Source organism: Ascidiella aspersa, chromosome 3 (assembly GCF_963924565.1).
Source record: "Ascidiella aspersa chromosome 3, kaAscAspe10.2, whole genome shotgun sequence".
Lineage (NCBI taxonomy): Eukaryota > Metazoa > Chordata > Ascidiacea > Phlebobranchia > Ascidiidae > Ascidiella > Ascidiella aspersa.
This window is the reverse complement of record NC_139449.1, coordinates 32,410,661-32,437,848: the sequence shown is the minus strand read 5'-3', so window position 1 is coordinate 32,437,848 and position 27,188 is coordinate 32,410,661. Positions and strand designations below refer to the sequence as shown.

Here is a 27,188-nt window from a genome sequence, read left to right as displayed (position 1 = left end):
AGTATTTTAGCGTGACTCAGCATATACTGATGTTGCATTTTACACGCTCCAAAGGTCAATCTGCCTCTTTGCAAAAAAGAAATGCTGTTAAATGATATCTCTAATGCGAAATCCCGGACAAATTTACTGCGGTTGCATTGACAAATTCCAGATCGGGGATGTCATAAAGCTACAAAACATGACGTGTTTTTTATATTAAAAAGACGGAAGACGCTCGCGTCTCGCGTGAAGGATTGATTTGTACCTACAGTTTAAGTTGACCAAAATTTCAGTTTCGAGGGTGCGATGAGGCACACGACACAATCTGCTAATCTGATTTCAACAAAACAGGCATACCGCTGTATTATTATTTCTTTGTCGCAGTCCTGTCACGATAAATTTGGCCGCGTTAAGTAGGCTACCTAACACGAAGATGTTATTTTCAGGCCGTTAAGTTAACGCGTCTCTGCTAAAAAAATTATATGGCAAAGCGATGTGTACAAAACACAAACCAGATTTAGCGAAAACGGTCTTATTTAATTAACTGAACGTAACTGAACTCAACTCAGCTGGACAAATGGCTTAACTCATTCAACTAAAATAATGTAACGAACAGAAGTTATTATGCAGGACCGTTAGTATTGTACAATGGACTTTAAGCTATTCCTGTAAATTGATTGCCGTTCTGATGTTATTCAATAAACTCAAATAACTTTGCTGTGGCTAAGCTGTTGGAACGCGCAACCTTAGCAGAAAACCGCATCAGCTCCAAAACAAATTCAGTTTTAACCCTGCACCGCTACTCAAAACCTAACTCAGATTCGCGCAAAACGTAAAAAATGCATTTATGTTGTAAATGTAGCAAAATATGAAACCTTTTTAAAGAAATAATGTTTATTATATCAAATGGCGATTAGTCGAATAAACAGCACCTTAGCCAGGTAAAAAATTGTTTGCCAAATAATTAGTTTCGGACACGTACCTGCTACTTAAAGCAAGTATGTTTTAACAGTAGACGTAGCCGTAGGACCAATTGGTTTATCTGCAGTTCCATATTTGACTGAATAGATTTCGTTATAACGGAAAAAAACATAGAAAACGGGATAAAAGTTCACTCGACGGAAAATTATATTTAGATATTTAATATGGCAAAAAGATATGTTTGTTTGGGGTGAGCATGGCCTAAAACAAAATTTAATTTTTAGAATACGGTACAAACCTTTAAATATAACTTTAGGTAAGCCGTATTGTATTTTTTCAGAAGACGTTGCCGAAACCCTGTAACAGCTTCGTCCAACCCCAAAGGTTTGGTCGTATCCCGATAAGAACCTTGATTGAGCTATAGCTAAACTTTAGATTGGGAATACAATTCTTTGGGAATAGCCTACAAGTAAATTAGCATAAATAGCAGGTTCTCCACTAGCCTCTAAAAAAAGATCCACCTAAACCTGCGTATAATAAATATCCTGCCACATTCAGGTCAGTGTAACTAAATAAGTAACGGAAAAATGAATTCATGTCACTGAATAGAATAGATAATAGGTGTACGGTAAGGCATAAAATAAAGTGTTTCACAGGACAAAAAAAAATGTAATTTAAAAAAATATTCGTGTTGGCACAACCTAAAATTAAATACCTAAGTTTTTAAGTTTTTTTATTAAGTGTGTTTTGGCCCCTTCATTTAAGAACCCTTGATATATACCACTTCTAATACGACATCTGTATTCACAAGCTGCTTTTATAATGCAATTTTAAGCGAAAGACAGAAAAATGTTGCCCATTGAAACAATAAAACTCAAAGTTTAAAAACCAGAGTAAAATCAGGATCAGACATTTTTTCAAAAGGAATATATATTTCGTCTATACTGGCATCGTCAGTTCCTATAAGTAAAGTAAAATACATAATATACAAAGCAAAACCTGCTGCCAATTGCTTTGGATTCCATAAAGATACGCCCTTCTATACCCATTGAAAAAAACGTTTCGTCATAAGATGCTTTAAAAAAATATATATAGGCCTATACTTAATCCAATACTTTGATCAATTGTTCTAGAATCATAATAACAAATCCTTTTTCGTAAAGTTACGATTGTAAATCGGCGAGGTTCACTTTGTTGTTTTTCCCAAACTATGTGGTTTACTTGTAGATTACTTAAAATGATGAAATGTGACAAAACGGTGATATTTATATAGACCTACAGTATGAAATATCGAACATAGGGCCTGCAATATTTCGTAAATAAATTCAGAGCACTTTTAACCGTGAGCATTCGCGTGGCTTTGTCATTCACGTGGCACACACCAAGCTAGCATCCATTAGTTCCGCTGCCGTCAAGGCATCAAACACGTCGCATCATCCGGCTGAAAAAATCGCCCGTTAAGCGAATTAACAATCCGGGTTCGGTTTGGACGATCAAACATCGGGATGTCCTTGAGGCGACTGCTGTATTCCGGGTTGTATATGTTGTCGATGTTAATTCCGTGCAGGACGCGACACAGCTGGCACCATTCGATCTCCCTTCTGTACTGAGGCATCTCCTTTAGGTCCATCTTCATCCATTGAAAGTACTCCAGGTAAGCGGTGTCGTTCTTGTCGAGGTAGTTGAGGTATTCCACAAGGGCGCGGGGCGTGTCGAAGTCAAACGCATATATAAACGAGTTCGGAGGGGCGACTTTTTCGTAATCCTCCCGCGGAGCCCCGGCAACTACAGGAATGGTTCCGTGACCGATCGAGTTGTCCCAGAATTTTTCGGTAATGTAATCCCGACAGTGCCAGGAGTTCTCAAACGCCATGTAGAACTTGTACTTGGAGAAATCGTAACTGGCTCGCTTGTCTTTAAAGCATTGTCCCGACAACTCGATGTTGAGTCCGTGTTGTTTCATCTCCTTGATATAACGCATTCTCTCCTTTGCACCCTTTGTCCAGTCACAATTAGTTACGACCCAAAGAGCGAGCGCTGTCTTTGCCTTTAGTATGCTGTTTAACTGACTATCATTCAGTGGCAACGTTACGTTCGCAAGCTTTGTGTACGCCTTCCCTACATTTTTGTACGCCTTTCCTGCATTTCCGTAAGAGGCTGAAATATCGGAGTTGTCCCTAGACAAAATAAATTGTCATTAGGGCGAGTCATCTTGAAGAATCTTTGCATATTATTAATTAAATCGTGATTCAGATATCACATACCGGTATACTATTTCCCCCGACGTTTAACTTTACGCCACACGTTCAATAGCCGTAAACGTTATTATTTAAATATTTTTAGTAACATATATAATTAATATCTTGGTTAAAACAGATACGCATAAACAGATTGCTATTTTTTTCATCGTACATACATTTAAAAGCAAATTTACACAGGGCCAGGGCGTTGTTTGATGATAAATAGACTGCGGTCACTTAAGGGGATTGTTTTTTTTTCTATATTTTGGTAACTAAAAAATATTTACAATGTATAAATTCTGTTGGCAATAGATAAAACATTTTTTGTGAACCTACTTATAAGTCATTGTAAGGTTGAAGACACGATCGTATTCTTTAAGCCGAAGTCCTCTAAAACTGTAAAGAGCAGGTGGTCCTTCATAGCACAACCACACATAGTACTGGTCGAGACGCCTGGACAAAAAATAACTACATTGCTAACATTGTGGTTTGAGTCATTGATTATTTTAATATTAGTAAGGTTTGGTAGAAGTTAACATGGTATGTAGCGTTACATAAGTCAATGACGGTTTTAAATGACTTGGCTTAATTTAATTCATTAACGCACATGACTTGATTTAAATTAAAATGCTTTAATTGAATAATTCTAAATGATTGACATACACCAAACTCTCCATACCATCATTTATTTCGTTTTATTTGCTGATTGAAATAAGTAATGCCAATAATAACCAAAGATTTTTTCACAAATAAAAAACAAATGCTTCATTAAAATTGTGACATACCTTGTAGGTGGGAAGCTTTTCATTGTGAGTTTTTCAAAATAGAAAACTACCGCCTTTGTCGTTGTATGATTCAACTGGTGAAAAAACGGTTGTAATTAATTTTTAAAAAGTTAAACAAGCTTAATATTTGCAATACTTAAGTGATGCAAGATAAGTAAACTGAACAGAATTCTGAGGCATTTTTTTGTGGATAATTAAAGAAACCACAATTATATGTTAAAGTCGAAATACTAATGCAGTTAATGCAAAATTATTTTAATACTCTTTGGGTACTTTTAGAAGATAAAGTGAATATGTCGCGGAAACCACATTACACAGTATACAAGGGGCTAAAACAGGGGTGTCCAACTCAAACATGCCAACGTGCTAATTTTTATCTTATAACTTCTTGCCGTGTGAAAGTTTAGCAACTATTTTTTTTCTAATATTAAAAGCGCTTTTATATAAAAAAATAAAAACAGTATAAATTTATAATATCAACATTCATCGTTATATTTTTGGGGGGCTTGCGTGCCATTTTTTATTAGGTCGCGCGCCATATTTGGCACGCGTGTCTGATGTTGGACAACCCCGGGCTAAAGCCATAGCCTAATCACATAAAGTCTTATGCTGCGAATTTAATGTGCGACTTAATATCAAAATAGAAGGTTAAACATTGTTATGTTGCGGTCACAAACAAATGTGGAATCTGATTCCAATCATCGTGAAACATAAGCTACATTTGTCACAGCCTTGGAACAGCCAAGGAAAATGTAAGCTACACAAAAATTGGAAATGCAAGCTACACAAAAGCTTGCAACAAATAGCGTTCATGCGTATATCATCGTACCTATATGGTTACTACGGTCATGACGGTTTTGCAATTTGCATTGTAATGAATGAAATACAGCTTTCTGTGTTAGGCTTGAAAATTAAGCACTGAGTAAGGTTGAACCTAACTATGTCAGGTTCTCAAGGCTCGTTTTTCAACTATATTAACAACCTTACTTCCTATAAAAACTTGTTTTTTGATTCCAGCTTATGCAATTGAAGGAGATCTGTCAATTTCATTGAAGCTTAAAATATGTTATATTTGCTGTCAACCCAGTGTCATGTTTTGCTGCTTTTAGAGGTTCAGCGATAGTGACGTTATGTGAAGAAATAAACCAATGTAAAACATATACGCCTGTTACCTTCGACTTATCTGTGACAACTTCGCAGCGGCCGCAATGATAAGGCAGTTCGTACAGCGGATACACGAGGCGGTCTCCCATAGTCTTCCACCAAATCAGTATGGTAAGCTAAAATTAAGTAAAAGCACGCGTGGTTATTTCTTAGTTTCCGCAACTTCAACAATGTCTTCCTTTTTGTTTACTTTTAATGGTCCAAACTGTCCACTATTTAGCTCTTTAGTCTGCTTTTATGCTGACTTACAAAAAAATACGTATGTATATTGAGTAGTTAAGCAACTAAAAAAATTGTCCACGATTTTGCGATTAGCGAATTTTTCAGCTGATTTTCGACAAAGTTTTGCTACTTTTAAAACCAATTTGGGCTGGTTAAAACAATCTGGTTCAGTTAATGAACACCAGCTACAGTACGCTAATTAAGGTGTTCGCGCAAAATCGAAAAACCTCTTTATAAACTTTAAGTTGTCAAATCTTTAAATTTACAGGGTCCGATGAGGCACGCGACTTTAGGCTGAAACTATTTCATTAAAATGAATTAAGAAATATCATAAATTTCGTTCAGAATAGTTTTTTTACGTATAGTTAAAATTGGCAAAATTACTTTGAAAGAAACTATATATTGCGCACAAGACCATGCTAAGCCAAGTACTATTGGGCCAAAAAACATGCTAGTTATCTCAGACCGGCTCAGACTTTTTAGCCGTTTTTTTTTTTTTTGCATAAGGCCATTCTGTTGTGAGTAGTACTATTTAAACAAAAAACGCAAGGCAGTTTTCGGCGCTTCGCGCGATATTTTTACGCGGTTTCTATGCAGCATCACTCGCAACATAATTGTAAATACGCTTAGAACAATTTAAAGCTATCATTAATGTCATGTTTAACGAACCTTTTCACGTGCGTTACGTAAAGAGTGATTTAATTTGTTGTATAAATCATCAATTGGATCAACTTTAGATGAGCTTTTTGTCCCAGAAGAAGTTTCCTACAGAGTAAAAAACGTTGTTTTGATTTGTTTTTCTAGCAAACTATATATGATTCCACATTTCTCTTAACTTGTGTGTCTGTATGTCACTGACTTAATTACTTTGTCATGACCAGTGTTGACTAGAAAGCAGGGGTTACCAAACTACTGAAAAAATAATAATAGTTTATTTAAGGGAATGCTTGTCTGAGGCAAAAATAAGCTAAATTTTGATAAAATGACAAACTAAAGTACATTTTCATTTTATATTGTGATAAATAATTATCTATGTTTCTTTCGTTTGATGATATTCAAGTTCAATAAGGTCAATACCAAATTTTATGTACGGCCCGCGATCTTAAATCTTTATAGTTACCCTTTATTTTTTTTTAACTGGCCTATGATATAGCCAATTATTACAGTTACCCAACCCTTCATATAAAAGTTTGGTACCCTCTGCTATATTAAGTGACCTGGGCGAACTTGACACGCCGAGTTTGTTTTTGGATAATATCTCTGAAAGTTGTGACGATACAGAGTGGAACAAGCTTTTAAAAATAATTTTATTCGGATTTTGAAATATAAATAAATAAATCATGTTATTTAGTGACTCTCATGGTCTGGCCTTTACGAGTATAATCAGTCGTTTTATGAATTTTTGATCGCATATTAAGCATAGCCCGATTGATATTGACTTCAAACAATGGCTAATTGTAAAGAGTATGCTTTGAAGTTAATATCGTGAAAATAATAGCGAAAACTCGACAATTAGGTGTTAATATGGCCCAATATTAATATTATTAAAAATGAATAGTAGTATTTTTTCGCTAAAAGTAAGTTTGCTGGAAAGGTGTAAACAATATAAGGATTGTGTAAAAAATTTAACTCTATATCGTCACGACTTTCGGAGTTATTACCCATAAACAATTTCGACGCGCAAAATTCGCCCAGGTTGCGCAGCACCGCCAGAACGTGACCGCAGTAAAACTTGGTTCGCACTTACGTAATATTTTTCTTAGAGGGAACACTGGCCATGCATTTTTTTTGTTATATCATGAAAATGGCGAAAATAATTTTTTTTTGGTTATAACGTACTTACCATATTACGAAATACAAGTTATTATACAGACATCTATGAAAATTGATAAATATGCAGTATAACTGACTAATATTAAAATAGATAGAATATGACTTTTTATTTGTTGTACCAGTTTCTTGTTGGGTGCTGGTTTGATTGTAGAAAGTCGCGACATTTTCAAATATGTAAAATGTCTGTAGTAAAAGATCAAAAGCAAAGCTCCTATAGCCAAACCAAAAAGAAACCTCCTAAAAATGACTTGCATTGCGTAATTAACTATTCGTGGTATATCTTCCCGCTTCTGCCTGTTAAAAAAGCAAAAAATGCATCATGTTTTTTATTATTGTTTATTATATTAGTTTTGTAGTTACGCAAAATGTATAAAGAGTATTACTGGCCGATATCAGTTTTCCAGCGTATACCGATATCCCGTTTTGACCTACCTTTACGATAAAGGTATCTTACATTATATTTTGGGCATAAAGTTAAAAAATACAAAATAATTTTGTTACACCAATATTGCCTCAAATTTCTGTTCAAAATATACAGAAAACAACCAATTAACCAGCCACAGTATATCCGATATCGGAAGGTTCTCCGACAGTTGGGACAAAAATGACAATTGGTACAAGGGATAATTGGGAACAAATTTATTTAATTTGGGAACAAATTTATTTAATTTGCATAACAAGCTAAACTAGACGGGGTTGTGGATATGGTATATTTTGTCAGGCGTATTTTTCAAGGCCTTATTTTCATGCGTGGTTCAATAAATTGGAATAAAATTTCCTCTTTTTTCAACTTTATAAACGCAATATACAAATATCTTTTTTTTCAGTCTCACCAACCCCGCACTCCAAAAAGCTCCCTTTTTAAATATTATTTTCCGCGCTTATTGGAGTAGAAACCCACTTCACTTCTACAAAATGCCAGAACAAGTCCTGTTTATGAGATATTGATACAGCTCTATAGGGGTATAGAGCTTCAAGCGCATATACCAGTGCTTCTCAACCTTTTTTCGCGGCGACCCAAATATTAGGCGCAAGTATGACGACTAAGCTTTGGCGACCCAATTGGTTTTTCTTGTAAGCGAACAAAAAATAGGCATTAGCATAAAGAATTTTTAATTTAAAAAAAAATTATAAGACATTATTTGCATTGCTTCCTTATTTTTCCAAATTTAATTCTCAGAACTAATCTCAATTAGTATAAACACGTGACTACTGCAGTCGGCGACCCAACCAAACCAAACCGCGACCCATAGGTTGAGAAGCCCTGGCTTTTACGATGGCACCACACTTATGTTACGATTTTTTACTTATTTAAGGTTCCTAAGTGGAACAAGAGGTTGGGTATAGCAGAGTTAGAGTTAAAGGATAAAGAGTAAGAGAAAAACAGTTAAAGGAAGATGCATCAAATTGTGCTCACATTACCGTTCTTAAAATGTGCGCTCTTTTCTTATTTTTATTTCAAAAATGCGCGCACATAATAAAAAAAGAGAGCACATTTTTTTGCAGATTGTACAAAAAACGTTTGCATACCTGTTTCCTATATTCGGTATATTTAAACGGAGTTTAACAAACGAGAAATGTAGTTTTGTTTACAGTTACGTTGTTATATTGGGAACGGAATACAGTTTTGAAATGACCTCGTGGCCCGCCCCTGGCTTTTATACGTTTGCTGCGCTCCAACGCGTAATACAAAACTCTTTAACTAAGCACTGAGTCACGCTAATGTGGCAGTCAAAACTATACAGATCCATACCGTACACCGCAGCAACCTTATATTACGTGAAGGGCGTAAAGCTAAACACCATTTATCCAATGGCAACATAAAATAGTACAGGACAGCATTTTCCTTGTCGCGGGCCAAATCCAAACTCAAAAATGTCTCGGCGTCTCGTAATGGATTAAACAGAACGTTTTTTTTTTTTGTTAAAACATATAATTTTAAGGCTTTTTAATATAAAATTGTTAATCAGAAGCGGCCCTAGAATTGTTTTTCAATTGAAAATGGGTCCAATTACATTTAACAAAAGCGTTAGCCCAACGTTGCGTCAGTTTGGTGTAAAATTTGAGGCCACACGGCGTCGCCATCACAGTGAAAAATGTGTTACAAAAATACTTTAGGGTTAGGGAAACGCAACTCTGGTTTCATTTTATAACGTGTAAATCTTTCTCCTTTTACTAAAAGAAACTTTTGGAAAACGCAATGAATTTAATTGATAATCTAGTTTGTTGTGTGGTTTTAATGGGATCCTTAAACGTTCAATGTTACGTCGTAAACCGCTTTATCTCACGCAACAATATTTTACCAACAAGAACTCAAAACGTTATCTGTTAGCGATTTAGTTTCTCTTTTAGCAATCCGTACTTTGTTGAACAGTCGCCATATTAAGTCAGACATTGCGTCCCGTTTAGTCATTATGAAACTGGCCAAATAGAACAACAATTGCGGTAAACAGGTTATTTAACAGATACAGGTTCCGGAATTTTTTAGGGCCTTTTTTTGAATGGTGGCTCGTTAATTAGGTCATTATAAATATGGTAATTTTACCACACCAATTCTTGTAATATTATATATTACAGTTTGGTTTGTTGGTTTTGGGGTATATATTAGGTTGCACTTTCGCTTGACATGTTTCTGCGAGCAAAAAGAGATATGGAACACGCAAAATGTCTTCACCCATAACTTTACAGATGCAAAGGAGGAAATAAGCCAATGGATACATTTTCTGTGATCGTTTTTTTTTGTAAAGAATATGCAAAAATCATTTGTTTCAGTCTTGCCAACTCTTTAGCACTTATTGGAATACAAACCCACTTCACTAATACAAAATGCCAGAACAATGAGAGTGTTATGAGATATTGTTACCGATCGCTGAGCGCTTATACGATGACACCACACTTTGTTTAATGTTTTTTTTGCTTTAGCGCTGGCAAAAATGGAGCTTGTGTTCCACAGAACATTTCTCATTTCATTCTCTTCCGAATTGAACAAAATATCCGACAGCGAGGCGAAAGAAAAATAGATCCTTGACAAGCCCATACAAAATATGCTATTCCTCTTTGTTACATTAAAACGTCACGTTCGGCTGTGCTTGGTTGCTACACAACAATGTCATTCAAGCATAGCGTCATCTAACTGACGTCTGCCTGATTTAAGGGAAGCCATAAACCTCACCCATTTAAAAATAGGGTCAAATAAATAGTTCGGGATGTGGTTGACTGCCGTGCTTAAACATATGGTTAATATTAACTATTTATTTGCGCTCTCCAATCAGCACTAACCCAAAGAAAATAACATTTGTCAAAAACATCTGCACGCCGTGTGCGAATTTTCGTTCTACCAAATGTTTTTGCCAATGATGAAACTTGCCATTTTTATGCCCACCGTTTACATAGTTATTATATATGAAACTCACAACATTGTAACTTTAATTTTTCAAATAAAGTTTTTGCTGTTCAAATATAACCAGAAAATCTTTCGTACGAATTAAAATTAAGAACAGAAATTGCTTCTGTTTAGACAAACTTCATAAATAAATGTTAAAGAGACACAAAACGTAATATACAGCAAACTACATTCTGTATGAAGCTTTTAACAACTCTTAAATATTTATCCTGACATAGCTGAAAGTACGAAAGTCAATTAACGTAAATTGAATTAACATACAAGCGAGTTAGGGCTGGCAATTATGAAATGTGTCTTTCACAGAACTTAAACTTAAAGTTTGCAAATAAAGTTTTTGCTGTTCAAATATAGCTAGATGATCTTTCGTACGAATTAAAATTATGAACAGAAATTGCTCCATTTAGAGAAACTTCGAATATAAATAATAAAGAGAGAAACAAAACGTAATCTACACCAAACTACATTCGATATATTTTAACTGAGTTTTAGCAAATCTTAAACATTTATCCTGACATAGCTGAAAGTACGAAAGTCAATTAAGGTAAATTGAATGAACATACAAGCGAGTTAGGGCTGGCAATTATGAAATGTGTCTTTCACAGATAAGTTTCTCATGTCATTGTCTGCAGGAGCGGCAGGGTTGCAGATTAAAATTTTGAAAAAAAGCCAAACCGTAAACGAAAAGAAGCCAGAAAATGCCAAACATTATTTAAATAAATTCAAAACAATCAAAAGGCTATAAATAATACTATAAGTTAATTTGTATGATAATAAATATTCTTTAAGGTTCAAACTTGTGTGGTATGGCGACATGACAAACATAACATGTTCCCAACATACCAACCAAAATCAAAATTTTTATCTTTCGAAAAGCTCAGTTATCCTACGATCTTTATGCTGAAAATGTAATATTTTTTTGTCAAGCTTTCTATTGAAAAATACTTGGCTTGATGAGCTCACCCTAAATCGCGGTGTTTTCTCAACTTTTTTAAGCTGCCTGCCAAAAGTAATAAACCGGGAATAAGCTAATTTAACTCACTTCACGGAACTGTTTAAGCGACCAATACTTTACGTAAAAATTCAAATTTAAATATTAGTCACTTTCGTTGTATTGCTTGCGATTTCCCGAGTGTGTAAAATATCTTGCTTAGAACCAATGCCAATCTTAAAAAATCAAAAAGCGAACCAACCAAACCCAACAGGTTGGCGACCCATCATGGGTTAAGAAACACTGCGATCTGGACAGTGGAGACCTGCGGTATTGATTTATTATTTTAAAAATCACTCAAGGTAGGGCCCATACAGATTATAAAACGAATGTTTTAGAACAAAAAAGTAGAAAGGTGCCAATAAAACATGTAAGGCCCATAGTTTTGGACAACGAGTAGCCTAAACAACATTTTGACTAAGCTAACTTTTTTCTTTGCAACCTCGCACTTGCGTTTACATGTGTGTTTTATCTGTCCTATTCAAGTCGTTTATAGCAATGAAATACATTTAAAGTCCCAGTGTAATTACGAGTACATTGAAAATTCCGTAATTGGCATGAAAAATAAATATTGAACTTGCGAAATCGGTAACACTTTCCTTTCTTTGTCGAACAATAAAGTAGACCTCAATGTAATTTAACTAGAATTAGCAAGCTTTTACAAAAAAGCTAGAAAAAAAGCCCAAAAGCTAACTGAATTTTCTGACGCCAACCATGTTCAAAAAGGGCCAAATGTGTAGAATTTGGCGTCAAAAAAGCCAATCTGGAAACCCTGAAGGAGCGAACAAAACATCCAATTTTCGAGCGAGCGCCAAACATATTCACCAAGCGAAACATCGGGTTCTTTTTGTCAGAGTAAAGTTCGCGCTCGACTCTGCTTGGCTGCTACACAACAGCCTCACCTTTTTCCTCCAGCAGGCAAACTCGTCAATAAAAAGAGTTCCAAAGTTAAATCAAATCCAATGAGCATAATATGTATATATCAAGGTGAAACATTGTAAACCTTTAAATAAATGCAATTCGCAAAACTGCTTACTGCTGACATTTCTCTGTGAATTTTAATGAATTGAATAAATAAATTGTGGTTGAAAAATACTTATTATTAACATATTATTAATGTCTGTTTTGTGGGAAACGTTGATATAGAGATGATATCGTAGATTTACATCTAAAAAGTAACACACACAGTTCGTTTATTATTTTATATTTACTTTCTCTTGTACAACCCGTGGATTATATTTCGTTTTTCCTCAAGCTGTTGTAGAAATAAATCGAACCAGCTAACAGTAGGCCCGTAATGAGAATAGCTACACATATAAAAGGCTCCACACTGCCGTTGATCCATTCTCAATTATTATAAAAATACGAATTTTGTGTTTAGCGCATTGTCGATATTAGGTTAGGACTGTCATGTTTATAAAAAATATATAAATGTTTGGTTTTTATTTTGTTTGATACCAATGTTTACTGAATAATGTCAAACTATTTGTTTAACTCGGTGAAGTTTAGTTTACGTGGCAATAGTTATATGGACCGACAATATTTTGGGGGAGCGACATCTTGTTTTTATTGTCATTGTATATGTCGAAAAAATATTTTCGGGGGATATATGTTTTCTTTTATGGTTTTGTATGTCTCAGGCAGACTTTGTGTCCAGATTTTTGGAGTTTGTATAATTTGTGAACCAAATTTCCAGAGATCGCGTGGACCACGGTAGGCAAAAAACTTTCAAAAATGACTTCATATATTTACGTCACAGTACAAATAGACTTCATAAACCTGCTGATTTCGGTCAAAAATGTTAAAGTGAACGGAAGTCTAAATACATTCAGTGCAAAGGCGTTTTATTTTTTATCAAAACTGTTGTCTTTAAAAAATTGATTACTTTTTGAAATATACACTAATATTTCAGTTAGAACTTCATGGACCCCAGTTTAAGCACCCCTGGTATAGAGCCGTTTACGTATTGGTGGCTATTATTTTAAACCAAGCTTTATAACCAAACTTTATGACATTAGAGCTTTGACAAAAGTGTTTTTGTTAATGTTAATTCTTATAATATTCTAACACTAGTAAAATAGACGTTTATATCTTTTTGAGTTTTACAGCAATCGTTCAATAGTTATACATAGAGTTGGCTAAAAATAAATAAAAGTCAGGCACTTAATCAAGAACTATAGTAACTCAAAATACTTGTCCATTCCATAAACTATACTAATCTGTTCGTTCTATTGTTGGTTGACTTACTGCTGAAAGCAACTATACTTCCGAATAACTATAAAGTACGTGTTTGGCTGACCAGAGCAATTAGGTGTAAGTTTTACTCCACTTGTTACTCATAAACTTAGGTCCATTCAATAAAATCATATACACACGGAATATCTACCTCGTGTAAACTTGCGGAACGATGCCCAAGTTGGCCTCTGCTTTAAAAGGGTTAGAAAAAGCCAATGACACCACGACACGCAACTCACCACACTATAACACAATGTCATAGGCTTGGCATTATGACTTAAAATCCTAGCAATCAAGGCGGGTCCAGCATGGGACATAAGACCAAGGCCCCAAATTATTTATTTTGACAACTTAAACTACGTAATAAAAAGCTTCGAACAACCAGAAAATCGCGATATAAAGGACAACTTTAAATTAGATTTTTTTTTAAATATTAATTTTGTTAAAGGACGACAAAATATAGGTACACAACTTCAAATTAAATAATAAGCACGATTAAATTCATTCAAATAAAAGCAAATGAAAGCACACAAGTTTAGGTCCGTTCGTTTAACATCCAATCAAAGAAAGTCGTTCAAAGGAATTTAGCAAAATATAAACTAACCAAGAGAAATAGCTGCTGCAGTGGTTTAACCCTCAAAGTGCCCCAGACGAACAGCAAGATTTTTGGGTGACTGGATTTTTGTGGGATTCTCGAGGAAAACTAAATCAATTCGGACTTAGAGATAACAATTTTACACTTTTTAATAAACCTAATCGTTACTGGTAGGGTGCATAATACTTTTATTTATTTATTTTTTTTGTTAGTTTCTACAAACTAATGGCTGTAGTAGGAAACCTTAGAAAGGCGTCACAAACTAATTGCAATAAACAATCAAACAGTGAAAACATTATAAAATATTTTTTTTGATAAATATAAAATATCTTACAACTGGATTAAAAAAGCGACACATCTTCCAAACTTTGTGTTAAAATATATCGTTCGTTGCCACATCACGTGACGTTTACTCGTTTCTTGATTGGTCGATTTTCCTGGTAAAAAACATGATGTATGTTGATAACACGAGCCAGAATTTAGTTTACTTATATACTTAGTCAGTAAAATATTGAATCATCCAGCAAATATTATTTTTTCCCATTTTAACCTAGCAAATGCAAAAACTTTTCGCATTTCGCTCGAATCTGAATTATATTTCTGGTATGTCTTAGTCCGTTTTGTTGAAATTGTTAATCCAAAGGCGTCGTGCGTTTTATAGGACCCTCGAAAATAAAAGTTTTCACAATTCAAACGATATACTCAATAACGTCTTTGTAAAGCAACGTTTTGACGTAACGCTGTCATGTAACTTTGTGGCGTCATCTCGAAATGCCTTTCATGGCACCCCAAAACAAAAAACCTGTTAGTTTGCCCAACTATATAACCAATGTGCCTCGTCAAACCCGACTAGTTGAAATAAGTCGGAGGTCGTGAGTTCGAACCTCACTGCAGGCTAGTTTTTTCTAGCCCTGCTTACTTACATCATTTATCCACGGATACGGTTAGTCTGGCATTGCTTTCAGTGCGCTATGATATATAAGCCAGTATAGTTGGTCAAAAAGCGACTTCAGAAGGGTTAGATCTGTGGTTCTCAAAGTGAGCCACTTGGCTCCCTTAGGGAGGAATTTTTAAATTTTGGAAGGAAATTTTTTCCAGGGAGGAATTGGGGAGGAAAAAGTTGTTTGTTCACAGTTACCTATTAGTCCATTGTTTCTTCACAATTAGGCCTACAGCCATTAAGGAAATAAAAACCAATGCAGGAATTTTACATGGGTAATTCATCAATACCTACGTTATACATTGAAACAAACCAACATTTCAGACGATTAGCACATCGAAAATACACCAAAGTAACAAATAAAAAAGGTAGAGTACCGGTACCTTGCGTTTTTTGGGTGGAAGAATTAAAAGTATTTGGGCTTTTAAGGAAGAAATTTGAAAAAAACTTCGAGAACCACTGGGCTAGATCACACTTGTTGTTCACGTTTGTGTATGTATTGTATAATGATAGAACTATAGACCCCTTCAATGTCGGTGAGTCTGCGATGGTTTTAGGTGCAATAGTTGAAATAAGTTCTTACTCTGTTAAACTGCTCTGCCGATTCAAGTTCGTGCTCCCCAGCTGACGTGAAGTTGCAGTTTTCGCTACCTAACCTTCCAATCTTTCCCCGACATTTTGCCAACGCACTGGCCCCGCGGTCGCCGAGAGGATTGTTACGGATACTTAGATATTCCATCTGACAACAATTGCAACAAGAGGTTATACAACGAACTTTCCTATACTCGTGATTGTTGTTGACCAAAACAAACGCTAGATGAGGGAAGTAATATTGACCGAGATAGGAGGATTTTCGCGCCAACCGAAGCTTACGATCGACTAACCAACTGCCGTTTTCGGGCGAAAATAATTACTATAAAAACTTAACCTAATATTGGTACAACAAATGATGGTTCATCTAATACCCAATTTAAAATACAGAATCCCGGATCCGGCCTTGTTCGACTTTGATCCGATATCAAAATAAGTTATCACTGAGGTCAACTCAACCAGTGTTTCTTAATCAGGTGAATGGTTCACCCCAGGGTGAATAAATATTAGCGGGGGTGAACCAACCAAAAGGGGTGAATAAAGGTGAACCGTCAGAAATGGATGATAGCTTGCGAGCAGGGCGGATATTCCGGGTGTTCATTTTGTGCTGGTATATATAGACAAGATAGTTTTATCATATCATGAGACAAGGGTGAATGAAATCTGGAGATAGATGATAGGGGTGAACAAAACTAAAAAAGTTTAAGAAGCACTGAACTAAACAACACTAAACAATCGACTCGTACATATTCTCCTAGAGGTATTTTTGCCAGGTCGTTAGGGCAAAGTTTGCTTAATGGAAATTCTTCTGGGCAGCTTTTAGCGCAATTCCTAGCTTTGCGCAATAAACAATAGGCTGCATATATTTGGACAACAATATGTGGGGTGAATTTTACCACAAATTACGTTTACAATCAATGTGGGAAAAATTTATGCCAAACCATTAAACCGAGTTTAGGTCAGGTAATTTAATTACTGGATGCTCCCGGCGTGCGATTGCTTCAGTCAGTGTTCCAATTTCATCGATTCCACAATCTCTCAACCACAGCTTGTTCAAATTGTTCACACTTGTTGCCAGGAAATGAGCACCACGTGATCCTATCTTGTTTTTATCCAGATCCAACAAATCCATCTGTTTAAAAACAAGGAGGTTAAGCTATCAGAAATAAACTTGAACACGGAACAACAATAGCAACCATCATTCTCAAAAGGAATTTAAAACAGTAAAACATACGTGATTGCAATATACGAAAAGATTTTTATTTCTAGTGCTGTTTATGCGTGAAATATATCTTCGCCATAAGCCCTAAATTATTAAGCTTCATTGGATTTGATATTCGAAATGTTTTTAATGTAATCGAAATGACAGTTTTGTTAATGTCTATATTTCGCTTTAGGCTCCAAGTGCTGGGTTTACTTATTTGCCTTACGTGAAATTTTATCTGGTCAAGGCTAAAAATGTGATTTATCGCATTACGATAAACCACAGTGATTAGTAACTAATAACCAAAGCACAAGCGAACCAGGGGTGGCGGGGCATGAGGACACACTGAGTCGTTGAACCACAATGTGTGGCGACACAACATAGCAACCACCCCGCTGTCCGCAACAATGTGAAAAAAGAATTTAACCTGTCGGTTGTACGTGAGTTTCTCAGAAAATAGCATAGAATTTAGTTCTAGTCACCTAGATGACATTATGTTTGCGCGTTTAAATTTTATTAAATATGCTTATCGGACCAACAGATATAGGAGACTTAATTGCGTGGGGGAGATGTTTAAACAGCTTAAAATTAGCGCGGCTGTAATATATTTCATGCTCATATCTGCTCGACTGTATAGTCTATGTTAAAATTCGCGTGGCTGTAATATAGTTTATGCTAAATACCACGCAGGCCAAACTTTCCAATCTGGTATGACCACCTGCTACCACCCATCCAGGGTGAATCCGTGGACCCTCATCGGAAGCCACGATCGAGTTTAGATGAGGTCACTTACCGGATCCTCCCTGCGTGAGATCGCTTCAGTCAGTGCTCCAACTTCCTTGATTCCACAATCTCCCAACATCAGGTTGTTTACTTTGTGCGCACTTGTTGCCAGGCAACATACACCACGTGACCCGATCTTGTTTTTACTTAGGTCCAACGAGTCCATCTGCACAAACACAAGGAGCTTTGGCCAACAGAAATTACCAAGAGTTTGAAACCAGCATTGCGTTAACGATCACCAAAATTTTGGTTGGTTGAATATGTAGCGTCAAATTGTTATTTTCACAAAGAATTCGTTTTTCAACACTGTTAAAATGTCGCAATGGAAAATTTCTAAAAAATGCCCATTGACAACCTAGCAAGAATAATGCAAAATACCTTTTCTGACACAAATTTCCGCCTAGCGAGAAGGTGTGCGAGTTCTTACGCATATCCGTTTATTGCTAACCACATGGTTTAAATCGCCATTCAGTAAACACATCGATATTTTTAGTATCAGATATAGGTGTTGGCCAGTATCCGTTGTATTGTTTATTGTTTATATGAAGTCAGGGCTTTTGTTGAAACCGTATTTGGACAGAAATTATATTTCCGCGTATAAGACAAAGTCGAGAAAAATGACTTATAGCAATGTCCTTTGACATGTGATTTGCTATACGTAATAAGTTACAATTATTTAGAAATTGATTACGTATATCACGTGTTGCCTTCTTTATGCATTTCTAAATCAAATAAAAATGCCTTTTAGCTCAGCAGCAAACTTGAGTGGTCAGTCAATAAACAGAACGGTTACAGACCGCTTGCTGGCTCACTTTAAGCCAACGAAAATGAGAGGATATATTTTATCTGAGTCGGACAACAACGGAATGAACAATTTTCTACAATCTATCGCTACCTTGGAGAAGTTAGGTTAATTCATCCGGCAAAGACATTAATGAGACTCACAATTAATCCAATCCTTCAAATATTTGCCTTATGGTAAATTATAGTGTCAATAATATCACACGATATCGGCTAAGATCCAATATTTAGTCGGGCGTACTTGGATAAACTATAACGCTTTATTGAAACTTACGGGACTTTGTCGTTGCTCGATGCTGCTCGTCAACACCAAGAGATTGTCGGATGTGATTCCGCATTGCATGAGCTCAAGCCTCTTAATGTAGGGGATGCACCTGGATAGCAGCTTTACACCAGCTTCATTCAGATCGTTAAAGCTCAAGTCAAGAAACTCAATCTACATACAAAAATCAAGTACTATAGATCAGCGGTTCCCAAACTTTTCTAAAAAATTTGCCTGGTGACCCGTTGCAATTATTTTGATATTTCGCGGCCCTATAAAAATTCAAGGGTCAGTTGACCCATGTTTCTTGTAGTAACACTAGTCCAGTCACGATTCTTTCTAATGTAACAACTTTTTAACGAATGCGAACGATTCGCTGATAGCAGGTAATATAGCATAATAGATGCTTTGTGATGTCATCATAAAACAAGCTATATGAACGAATAATAATGTATAACCAAAGACAATAATGATGACAGATATTTTTTAAAACATAGATTAAAATTTTTAAAAAAGCCTATAATATTGAAAAACTTAAAGACTAATTCTCCTTGCGGACCCTCTGAAACTGCTGTACGGACCCCATTTGGTCCGCGGAACCCAGTTTTGGAACCGCTGCTATAGATGAAAGGTTGGTTAGACAGGATGACTGTATATGTTGTGTCGTAATAGGAAAAATACATAACTGACGTGACAGTAAGTATTGTGGATGTTTCGATGCTTGACATTTTAATCCGATATTTTAATAAATAAATGCAACCCGATCCAATACTAAGTGATGTCACTACTATGCTCATTGCTCATGTAAGCTAAATAGTTAAGATTAAAACGTTTAAAAGTATTATGCGAAAACTGGCTTTTAGCGTTAACAAGTTAATTTAAGTAGTTAACCTAGTAATTTTGATAAATTTGTCTTTTAAGATAAACATCGCCACATTCTTTCGGTATCGGCTCCGATCCGATATTATCGGACATCCCTAGTTGGTACCATACTAAAATCTTTAAGTAAACCAAATAATTTAAAAGTATTGAGGATGTAGCAACTAAAACTAACGCACTATAAACTTTGTATGTAGAGAGGTCCCCAAAACTGAAAACGTAACATTGCGGAACCAAATTACGCACTAGCTACAAGAACAACACACTTACATAACCTTGGTGCTACAATCATGGTAGTTAAGCAAATGATAAAAGCGATAAATCATATAGAGTACGCAATACTCATAGATAAATCCTATGCAGTTACTTTCGTTTGAAACTCGACATAAGTTCTAATATAAATTATATTTTACCGGTCGTGTTTTCCTTCGCAGGCTTTTTGAGATAAGTTTGATGTCCTCAACAGAAAGGCTGCTGTCCAAGATCGCTAATTCTTCCATTTGTGGAATAAGTGGTGCTAACGTTGCAATGCTGATGGTGGCCTCATCTACGTGGAACTTGCGGATCTTAAATGTAGCAAAATGAGAGCTAAACAATTATGTGACATGTTGTCCCAAAGCTATGTAGAAGTGGAATGCTTTTCATTTATCATGTTAAACCAGGGGTCGGCAACCTTTTTCTAGTCGCGGGCCAAAACCAAACTAAGAAAGATCTCTGCGGGCCGCACAAAATGATAATTAAGAATTGTGATGTTTTCATGTTAGAAAAAGTGTGAATCATCCGGGCCTCGGATCATTTTTGCACTTAAAAACATGTTTAATTACATTTAAGGAGGCAGTAGAGTGTTGGCGCAAAGCGTTTGGTTGGTTTAAAGTTCGAGTTCACATGTCGTCTTCCATACTTCTGATGAAAAGTGTAATAAAACTACTTTGAGGGAACGCGATAACATTTGAAGTTAATGCATCTCGGTGTTTGTTAACCTTTTAAGCTAAGGCACACCTGGCGAGCGAAGCGAGCGCGATTTTTTTTGGTATACCGGCATTAAAAACAGTGTTTGTTTGGTAATTAATCCAAATAGCGTTAAATGCGGTTTGTTTAGTAATAAATCCAAGCTCATTATTAGATTAAGAACAAACCGTGTGTGGTGTTTCAGCCACGGTCTTGATCAACATGTTTAGTCCATCCCCGATGAACTTTGCTTGTTCCCCGTAAGCTCCAACGTTGATGGTGATTGGTTTGTCGGTGGAGCGAAGCACGTGACAGAGACTTGCCACGTGGCCGGGAAGAATCGTGCGGGAGAGCAAAACCATGTCTGGCAAAACTTCGACCACTGCTCTAGTAAGCTCAGAGTCCATGGATTCGTAGGTGAGACTGCACAGTTTAAACAACCTGTTGTCTCTAGGACGAGCCTGAAACTCTTGCCATTTTGCAACATCTTCGACGCCGAGCCTAAATAGTGACACTAGTGGAACTGGAAGATCCTTTACAGAAGTTAAGGAAAAATCTTTAGCCATCGACACAATCAGTTCCTTGAGCAAGCCTCTTTTGTCAGCAATATCAGCTAGAAAGATTGGAAACAGCGCCTTTAGCTTGCCATGGAGTTCCGGATTGAGCAGACCCAATATAAATTGAAGAACCATTTCCCACTTGTCACTTTTGAAGTTTTCCAGTAGCGCTGAAAACCGCTTCAAAGGGGTGTCAAACATAATCTTAAGTGCAGTGAAAAACTCGTATAGTAGTCGGTGATTGAATAATATTAGCTTGTCCCCTTCTAGACATTTAAGGCTGATATCACTGGACTGAACTTGAACTTTGAGAAAATCTTTCAAACCTTCTGTTTCAAGTCCAGCATTGGCAACATCTTGTGCTTCAAATGTGAATTTCTTATTAAGCATTCCGTATAAAGCTAATTCAGAGAGCTTGCGAAGGACACTTGGGTGATTTTTGAAATGAGCTGAACGGATGTAGTCATTCAAAAAAGATGTAAACACATCAGTAGTAGTAAAAGCACAATCCTTTAACCCGTGCCTTAAAATGTATTTCGGAATTGCTTTGGCAAATAGTGGAATGCAGCATAACGCCTTGGCGGCTGGATTTTGATTTAGAACCTCTTTTACCTTTTTGTATTTCTTTTGACTTTGGCAAATTTCTTTGAAAAGCAAATCTTGTGAATTTTCGCTCAGACCAATTACCTCAAGTGGGAAGTGCGACTTGCAATCTGGGTTCAACTGTAAATATGCTTCCGGCCGCGTAATTAGATACTTGAACGCATTTGGCAAAATGTCGCCTCGGACAAGGTTTTGGAAAATTACTTCTGGCTTTGCTCTGTCGTACAAACCTATAACTGGCGCTTTCATTGAGAGATTAAAACCCGTTTCGTCCAATCCATCGAAGATTATACACACGGTATTGCATTTTGAGATTTTTTCCAGAATTTTACTATCTGTTTCCAAATAATATTGCCAGTTTGGGTAGGAGAGCTTTATCAGAAACTCGAGAACGCTCATATCTTTGCTGTTGTCCAATGATGGCAGGTTTTCGTGGAAAAGGTAACCAGATTCAGGCAGAGTTTCACTCGCATGTTGCAGAATTTGTATCCCTAAGGTGGTTTTGCCATAGCCAGCTCCTCCGGTGATGGCTATAAAGAGACCATGTTTTGCAATGTAATTATCTTTCGCTGTCTGGTTGCTAAATTTAGATTTGGCTTCTTTAATGGCATTTCCGTTTGCAGCCGGACGCAATTGATGAACATCAAGAAAGGTAGCATTTTTCTCATTGTAATTAGAGACTAACAATTCGTGCAAATCTTCTAGTTTGACATCCTTCCTGTGAACAACCAAAAGTTTAACTAAGACTGTTTCTTGAGATTTGACTTTGATGTTGGCCACCACTCTCTGGTTCGCTCGCAACATTGCATCTGAGAATCAATTAAAATAGCTTTGATTAGGTTGAAAAAGTGCTGTACAGTTGCATTAGTTTAAACACATTAACTGAAGAGTTGTTATAGTTACATCGCAAACCCCCTTTTGTAGACTCTTTGGTATACTTTAAATCAGCGATTCTCAAACAGTGTGCCGCGGCACACTAGTGTGCCTCGAGAGATTGTCAAGTGTGCCGCGAAACTTTTTGTAATTTTTGGAAAGGGTTTTTATATTACCAATAGGCAAACAGGCAAGCATTTTAGACCTAAATACGCACTATTCATTACGAATGTTGCACTGAATATGTGAATAATAGAAATCACCTTGACCCTTGCAAGATAAATGTCGAACTTAATTCCTGATCAGTAACAGCAAAATAATCTAGAAAATTCGAATCTCTTTTATGTGCCAATATGCCATGTCACGTTACAAATTGAAAGTTCGGCCAAATTAACCTATGTAAATGCAAGTTTATAATTTGATTGTGCCCAGTTTAAGTTGCTAGGAGAATAAAACGAATATTAAGCGAAAGGGTTTCGACTTTCGGGTTCGACAAAAGCTTGCAGAATGACATAGGGGTTCGACAGGTTGCCAAAGGTTAAGAACCACTGGCCTAAATAATAAAACTGCCCGATGTTTATGAGCGATCTAAATAGCAAACAAGTAATGATCATTGATGTTCTATCAGATTACGATTCAAAACTATCAAGCAACGAAAATAATCTTACCTAATGCAGTGACGTCATCTTCACCAACAACTTTGCCCTCGTTATGTATGTGCACGTGAAATTCTCCACCAGCGATAACAGTTGCGTCGTTCTGAAAACCATAAAAAGGATAAGTTGTCACGAAACATTTTTTTTTGTTATTTTAAGTTCAACACAAAATCTCACCAATTTAATTTCTTGAACATTATGAAGGACCTCGCCTTGTACGTCGGGTGCTTTAGCCATATTTACTCGCACATGTTAAAGCTTATGCACAGCTATTAAAAGAAGGGTTGATGTCCTGGTAAGAATATCAAAACCCATACACAAATGGCCAGGTATTATTTTGAAAGTTTCGCATAACTCTTTATTCGAAACGTTCCAAATGATGTACTAAATTCTTTGTGGGGTTTGATATTCTTACTAAGTATCTCTAATGTATATTGTAATAGATATCAAAAACTATATAATATATCAGAGTTCAAAACGAATCTATGCACAACCTGTCACACTCAACCCCTTACATCAGTGTTTTTTTTCCAGCAGTGGTTTAATAGGTAATTTACTAATATTTGCAAGTGTTATTTTACCGCAGTTGAGTTTAGATACGAAATGCAATCAAAACCACGCACCAGTTCGCGAAGTACAGATTGAAAACTTCTGCCTTACACCAACAAACCGCCTGCGATAAACTGACATTGATCGAACTCTAAGCTCTTTGTTAAAGGCAGGTTACAGAGTTCTTTCCTTGTTGCACCGTAAATGACGTAAATATCCATTCATTCAGTTCGCTCAACAAAAGTTGATTCATTTGCTAATTTGACAACTCATACGACCTTTTGTAAAGGTGAACAAACCCACAGGCTCTAGCAGATTGCCAAATATGCGCATTCCTTAAGTTTTAAAGTGAGATGCGTCACTGATATCCAAAGATAAACCTACTGGACGTTTTTCAATATTCGAAAGACAACTGGCACAAGGCACTTAATTGACGACAATAAAACAGAATGGATGACTTCAATTACAACCCTTTTTGCTGCCCATGCCCACCTTTTTGTCGTTAATTATTATAGGCTATAGAGTCGAAGCCGGACCCGAGATTTGATGAAATCAACAAATTGATCGGTGTTGGTTTCGTGATTTGGGAATGGGACAGTTTATTTTTTCAACCGGAATCGGACTCAGGAGTCGGACTAGGGTATCGGATTTGGGTTGTTTTTTAACCGACTATGCAGCCCCGGCCCGCTGCATCGTGCTCATACACACAACCTCATTTTAAGGGTATCAACCTCCTGTATTCAGCAACCTAAACATTGTTATTTGGTATGATAGTTTCTTGACCAGCTTTGGCAAAGCCTGCGTTGCTTGTCGCTAGAGCGACTGTTCCAGTAAGACCAGAGTTCGTGAGTTCAAACCTCACCGCAGGCTAGTTTTTTTCTAGCCTTGGTTGCACTACAATCAGGAATAGTCAAACAAACTCTTTCGGGAGGCATCCTGTTATTATATACTTTTTGCGTCGTTATAAGTACGATTTGAGAAAAGCTTGGTCACAAAATATACTGAATGTGTGTATGAATGTTTCAGTTTAGGAAAACAATTTACACTTCTGCCAATCAGCAGTAATCAAGAACCTAAGACTCCCTAGTTACCATCCAAGTGTAACGTTGATTAGGTTTGAGGGCCGAATGATTTCACACAAGCTATTATAATCCGGAGGAAACTTTGCGTAAAAATTCGCCTTGATTTATTTTTTATATTTTTTTATTTATTTTTTTTTTTCAAATTTGCGATTAAACGTCTTGATCATGCTAGTTGCCTCACATCTCATGTCATATCAATCTTCTTTTGATTGCCACTCATATGAGAAGGCACACGGATATCCCAAGTGGTATATAGTGATTTTTAATAAAACAAGATAAAATGCGGTTTATTATCCTGGAGAAATTATCCAGGAACATTATTGCTCCTTGGGCACACCAAGTACGGATCTGTAATGTAGCTTGATAATTGAATTGTAAGGCTAAAAAGGTCGAGTAGATACGGTCTCTTTAACTGAAGATGATACAAGTTTGTATCGAAACGTCCTAATCAAGATGATGTCGATCTACTCGACTGTTTTAGCTTTTTCCTGTTGTTATTACTCATCAATTACCAACTATCACCAATGTGCCTCGTCAAACATCGATTAGTGGAAATAAGTTCTCACTTGGAGATACCGCTTGCCAAAACTCTCCAAGCCATAGAACGTTGGCCAATGTTAGTAATTATCAGCAGGGTTTTTTTAAGGTTTGGTTCGGGTGACCGCTAAGTAGTTTTAAGAGACCGCAAGTGTTTCATTTAAATACCAAAAAGTTGCAAGTCCAAAATTTGGGAAACCGCTGGAGAAATTTTGGGGACTGTTTCGGTCAGTAAACACTGCATATGAGCATCATCATTAATAATACGCGAAACATAGAATAGAGTAGCAAAGATAGTTTCTCGTGCTGGCATTTTATGACCGGTACAAAATTTATGGTATGCAATTGTTTCGTCTTGTTTTCGGAAATTATATGTAATAATTGTTGTTGTTTAGCCATGAAGTTAAATAAGTACCCACAAAGAAAAGCACAATAATTGAGGTATGTTGTATTTCGTTCAATTTATGCCATCTTTATTTAAGATCAGAGGCGGATCGCGATTTTTGTTTGGGGAGGTGGGCACCAAAATGTAAGGGGTTACGTCATACAGTTACGTCAAAACGTGACGTCACAAGTTACGTCGTAAAGTTAAGTCAAAACGTGACGTATGTTTTTAATATACGATCAGAAAATACTCGCGTGCAGCGTGAAAAACTCCTTTCGCTAAAATTTGGGGTTAAACAGATTTCAACAAACAACAAAAAGGACAAAGCCACAATAAAACAAAAGTTATATTCGCCAAATTATGTAACTTACATATTTAAGATAGGTAAAAACATGTTGTTTTGGGGGGTCATGGCCACGTGTCCCGACGTCCGGTGGATCCGCCCCTCTTTGAGGAGTACATATGGCACCCTCTGCAGGTTTAACAAAACGGTGTGTATAGTTAAAAACGGTTTTCAAGGGGCCCTGTTCTTTTCGGACGTTCTTTAAATATTGCAGTTTGGATACAGAAACTCGTATTCGCCGCACAATCGCTTGAAAACGGGTCGACCGTAAAACGAAGCAAAATCGACGTCCAGGATTTGGTCCAGGACCCAGGGTCGGGTCGCGTCCTTTCGGGGCCTCGGGAATTCCCCGGCGCCTAGGCCAGCTTCGAAAAGAAAGGCCTCAAAGTCCCGCGTGGCGCTGCGGTACTCCTGCGCTTCCTCGCCTCCCGCGTTTTTCGCGCACCAGTGAAAGAAGCAGAATCGTTGAGCAGTCTGGCCGTTTCTTAGAAGCCCGTTCACGACAAATACGACGAACCTGACGAAAAACTAGTTAGATTTTCAGTGAACAGTCTGTTGAAAATATAAACGCAGACTATAGAGATTCACAGGTGCTTTTTAAAAGTCAAAATTAAGCCATGTTGCATTGAATTTTCTTTTTATAAGAAATGTCTTGCACCTAAGACAAATATTGAGACCTTTAGGAAGGTAGTTTTATTTGTCAGTCAACTGTCTGTTGTAGGACAACAAAAAGTACCAAGGGCTTACTTGAGATTCTTAAGTCATTTTCAAAAGGGCAAAGTTATGTTATAGCAGACCATGCTCAAGCCTTTTGAAGTAAGGTAGCCTAG

The 27,188-nt window shown here is 36.6% G+C and overlaps 2 protein-coding genes across 2 annotated transcripts; both read right to left on the bottom strand.

Annotated features, from left to right (window-relative positions):
• Nucleotides 1-979: 979 nt before the first annotated feature.
• Nucleotides 980-12,320, bottom strand: LOC146162526 (4-galactosyl-N-acetylglucosaminide 3-alpha-L-fucosyltransferase FUT5-like). Its single transcript, XM_083385809.1, has 6 exons — nucleotides 7,264-12,320; nucleotides 5,981-6,076; nucleotides 5,098-5,205; nucleotides 3,926-3,999; nucleotides 3,477-3,593; nucleotides 980-3,077 (listed from the first exon to the last, which is right to left on the bottom strand). The coding sequence occupies exons 1-6, from the start codon at nucleotides 7,396-7,398 to the stop codon at nucleotides 2,312-2,314; spliced, it is 1,296 nt and encodes a 431-aa protein (XP_083241935.1). The 5' UTR covers nucleotides 7,399-12,320; the 3' UTR covers nucleotides 980-2,311.
• A 3,538-nt stretch (nucleotides 12,321-15,858) lies between these two features.
• Nucleotides 15,859-23,699, bottom strand: LOC146162525 (NACHT, LRR and PYD domains-containing protein 3-like). The gene is made up of 8 exons (XM_083385221.1): nucleotides 23,640-23,699; nucleotides 23,475-23,565; nucleotides 20,962-22,742; nucleotides 20,239-20,391; nucleotides 18,959-19,120; nucleotides 17,894-18,049; nucleotides 16,873-17,028; nucleotides 15,859-16,044 (listed from the first exon to the last, which is right to left on the bottom strand). The coding sequence occupies exons 1-8, from the start codon at nucleotides 23,697-23,699 to the stop codon at nucleotides 15,859-15,861; spliced, it is 2,745 nt and encodes a 914-aa protein (XP_083241347.1).
• Between the last annotated feature and the right edge of the window lie 3,489 nt (nucleotides 23,700-27,188).

What these genes read in the sequence shown, in the direction of transcription:
- LOC146162526 (XM_083385809.1), bottom strand. Translation starts at nt 7,398, where the DNA reads ATGCAAGTCATTTTTAGGAGGTTTCTTTTTGGTTTGGCTATAGGAGCT. An exon ending in CAGCACCCAACAAGAAACTG is followed by an intron (nt 6,077 to 7,263) that starts GTACAACAAATA and finishes TTTACTCTGTAG; the next exon opens with GAAACTTCTTCTGGGACAAA. An exon ending in AAAAGCTTCCCACCTACAAG is followed by an intron (nt 3,594 to 3,925) that starts GTATGTCACAAT and finishes TTTTTTGTCCAG; the next exon opens with GCGTCTCGACCAGTACTATG.
- LOC146162525 (XM_083385221.1), bottom strand. Translation starts at nt 23,699, where the DNA reads ATGGCTAAAGCACCCGACGTACAAGGCGAGGTCCTTCATAATGTTCAA. An exon ending in ATGTTCAAGAAATTAAATTG is followed by an intron (nt 23,566 to 23,639) that starts GTGAGATTTTGT and finishes TATGGTTTTCAG; the next exon opens with AACGACGCAACTGTTATCGC. An exon ending in TCGCACGCCGGGAGCATCCA is followed by an intron (nt 16,045 to 16,872) that starts GTAATTAAATTA and finishes AATTGTTGTCAG; the next exon opens with ATGGAATATCTAAGTATCCG.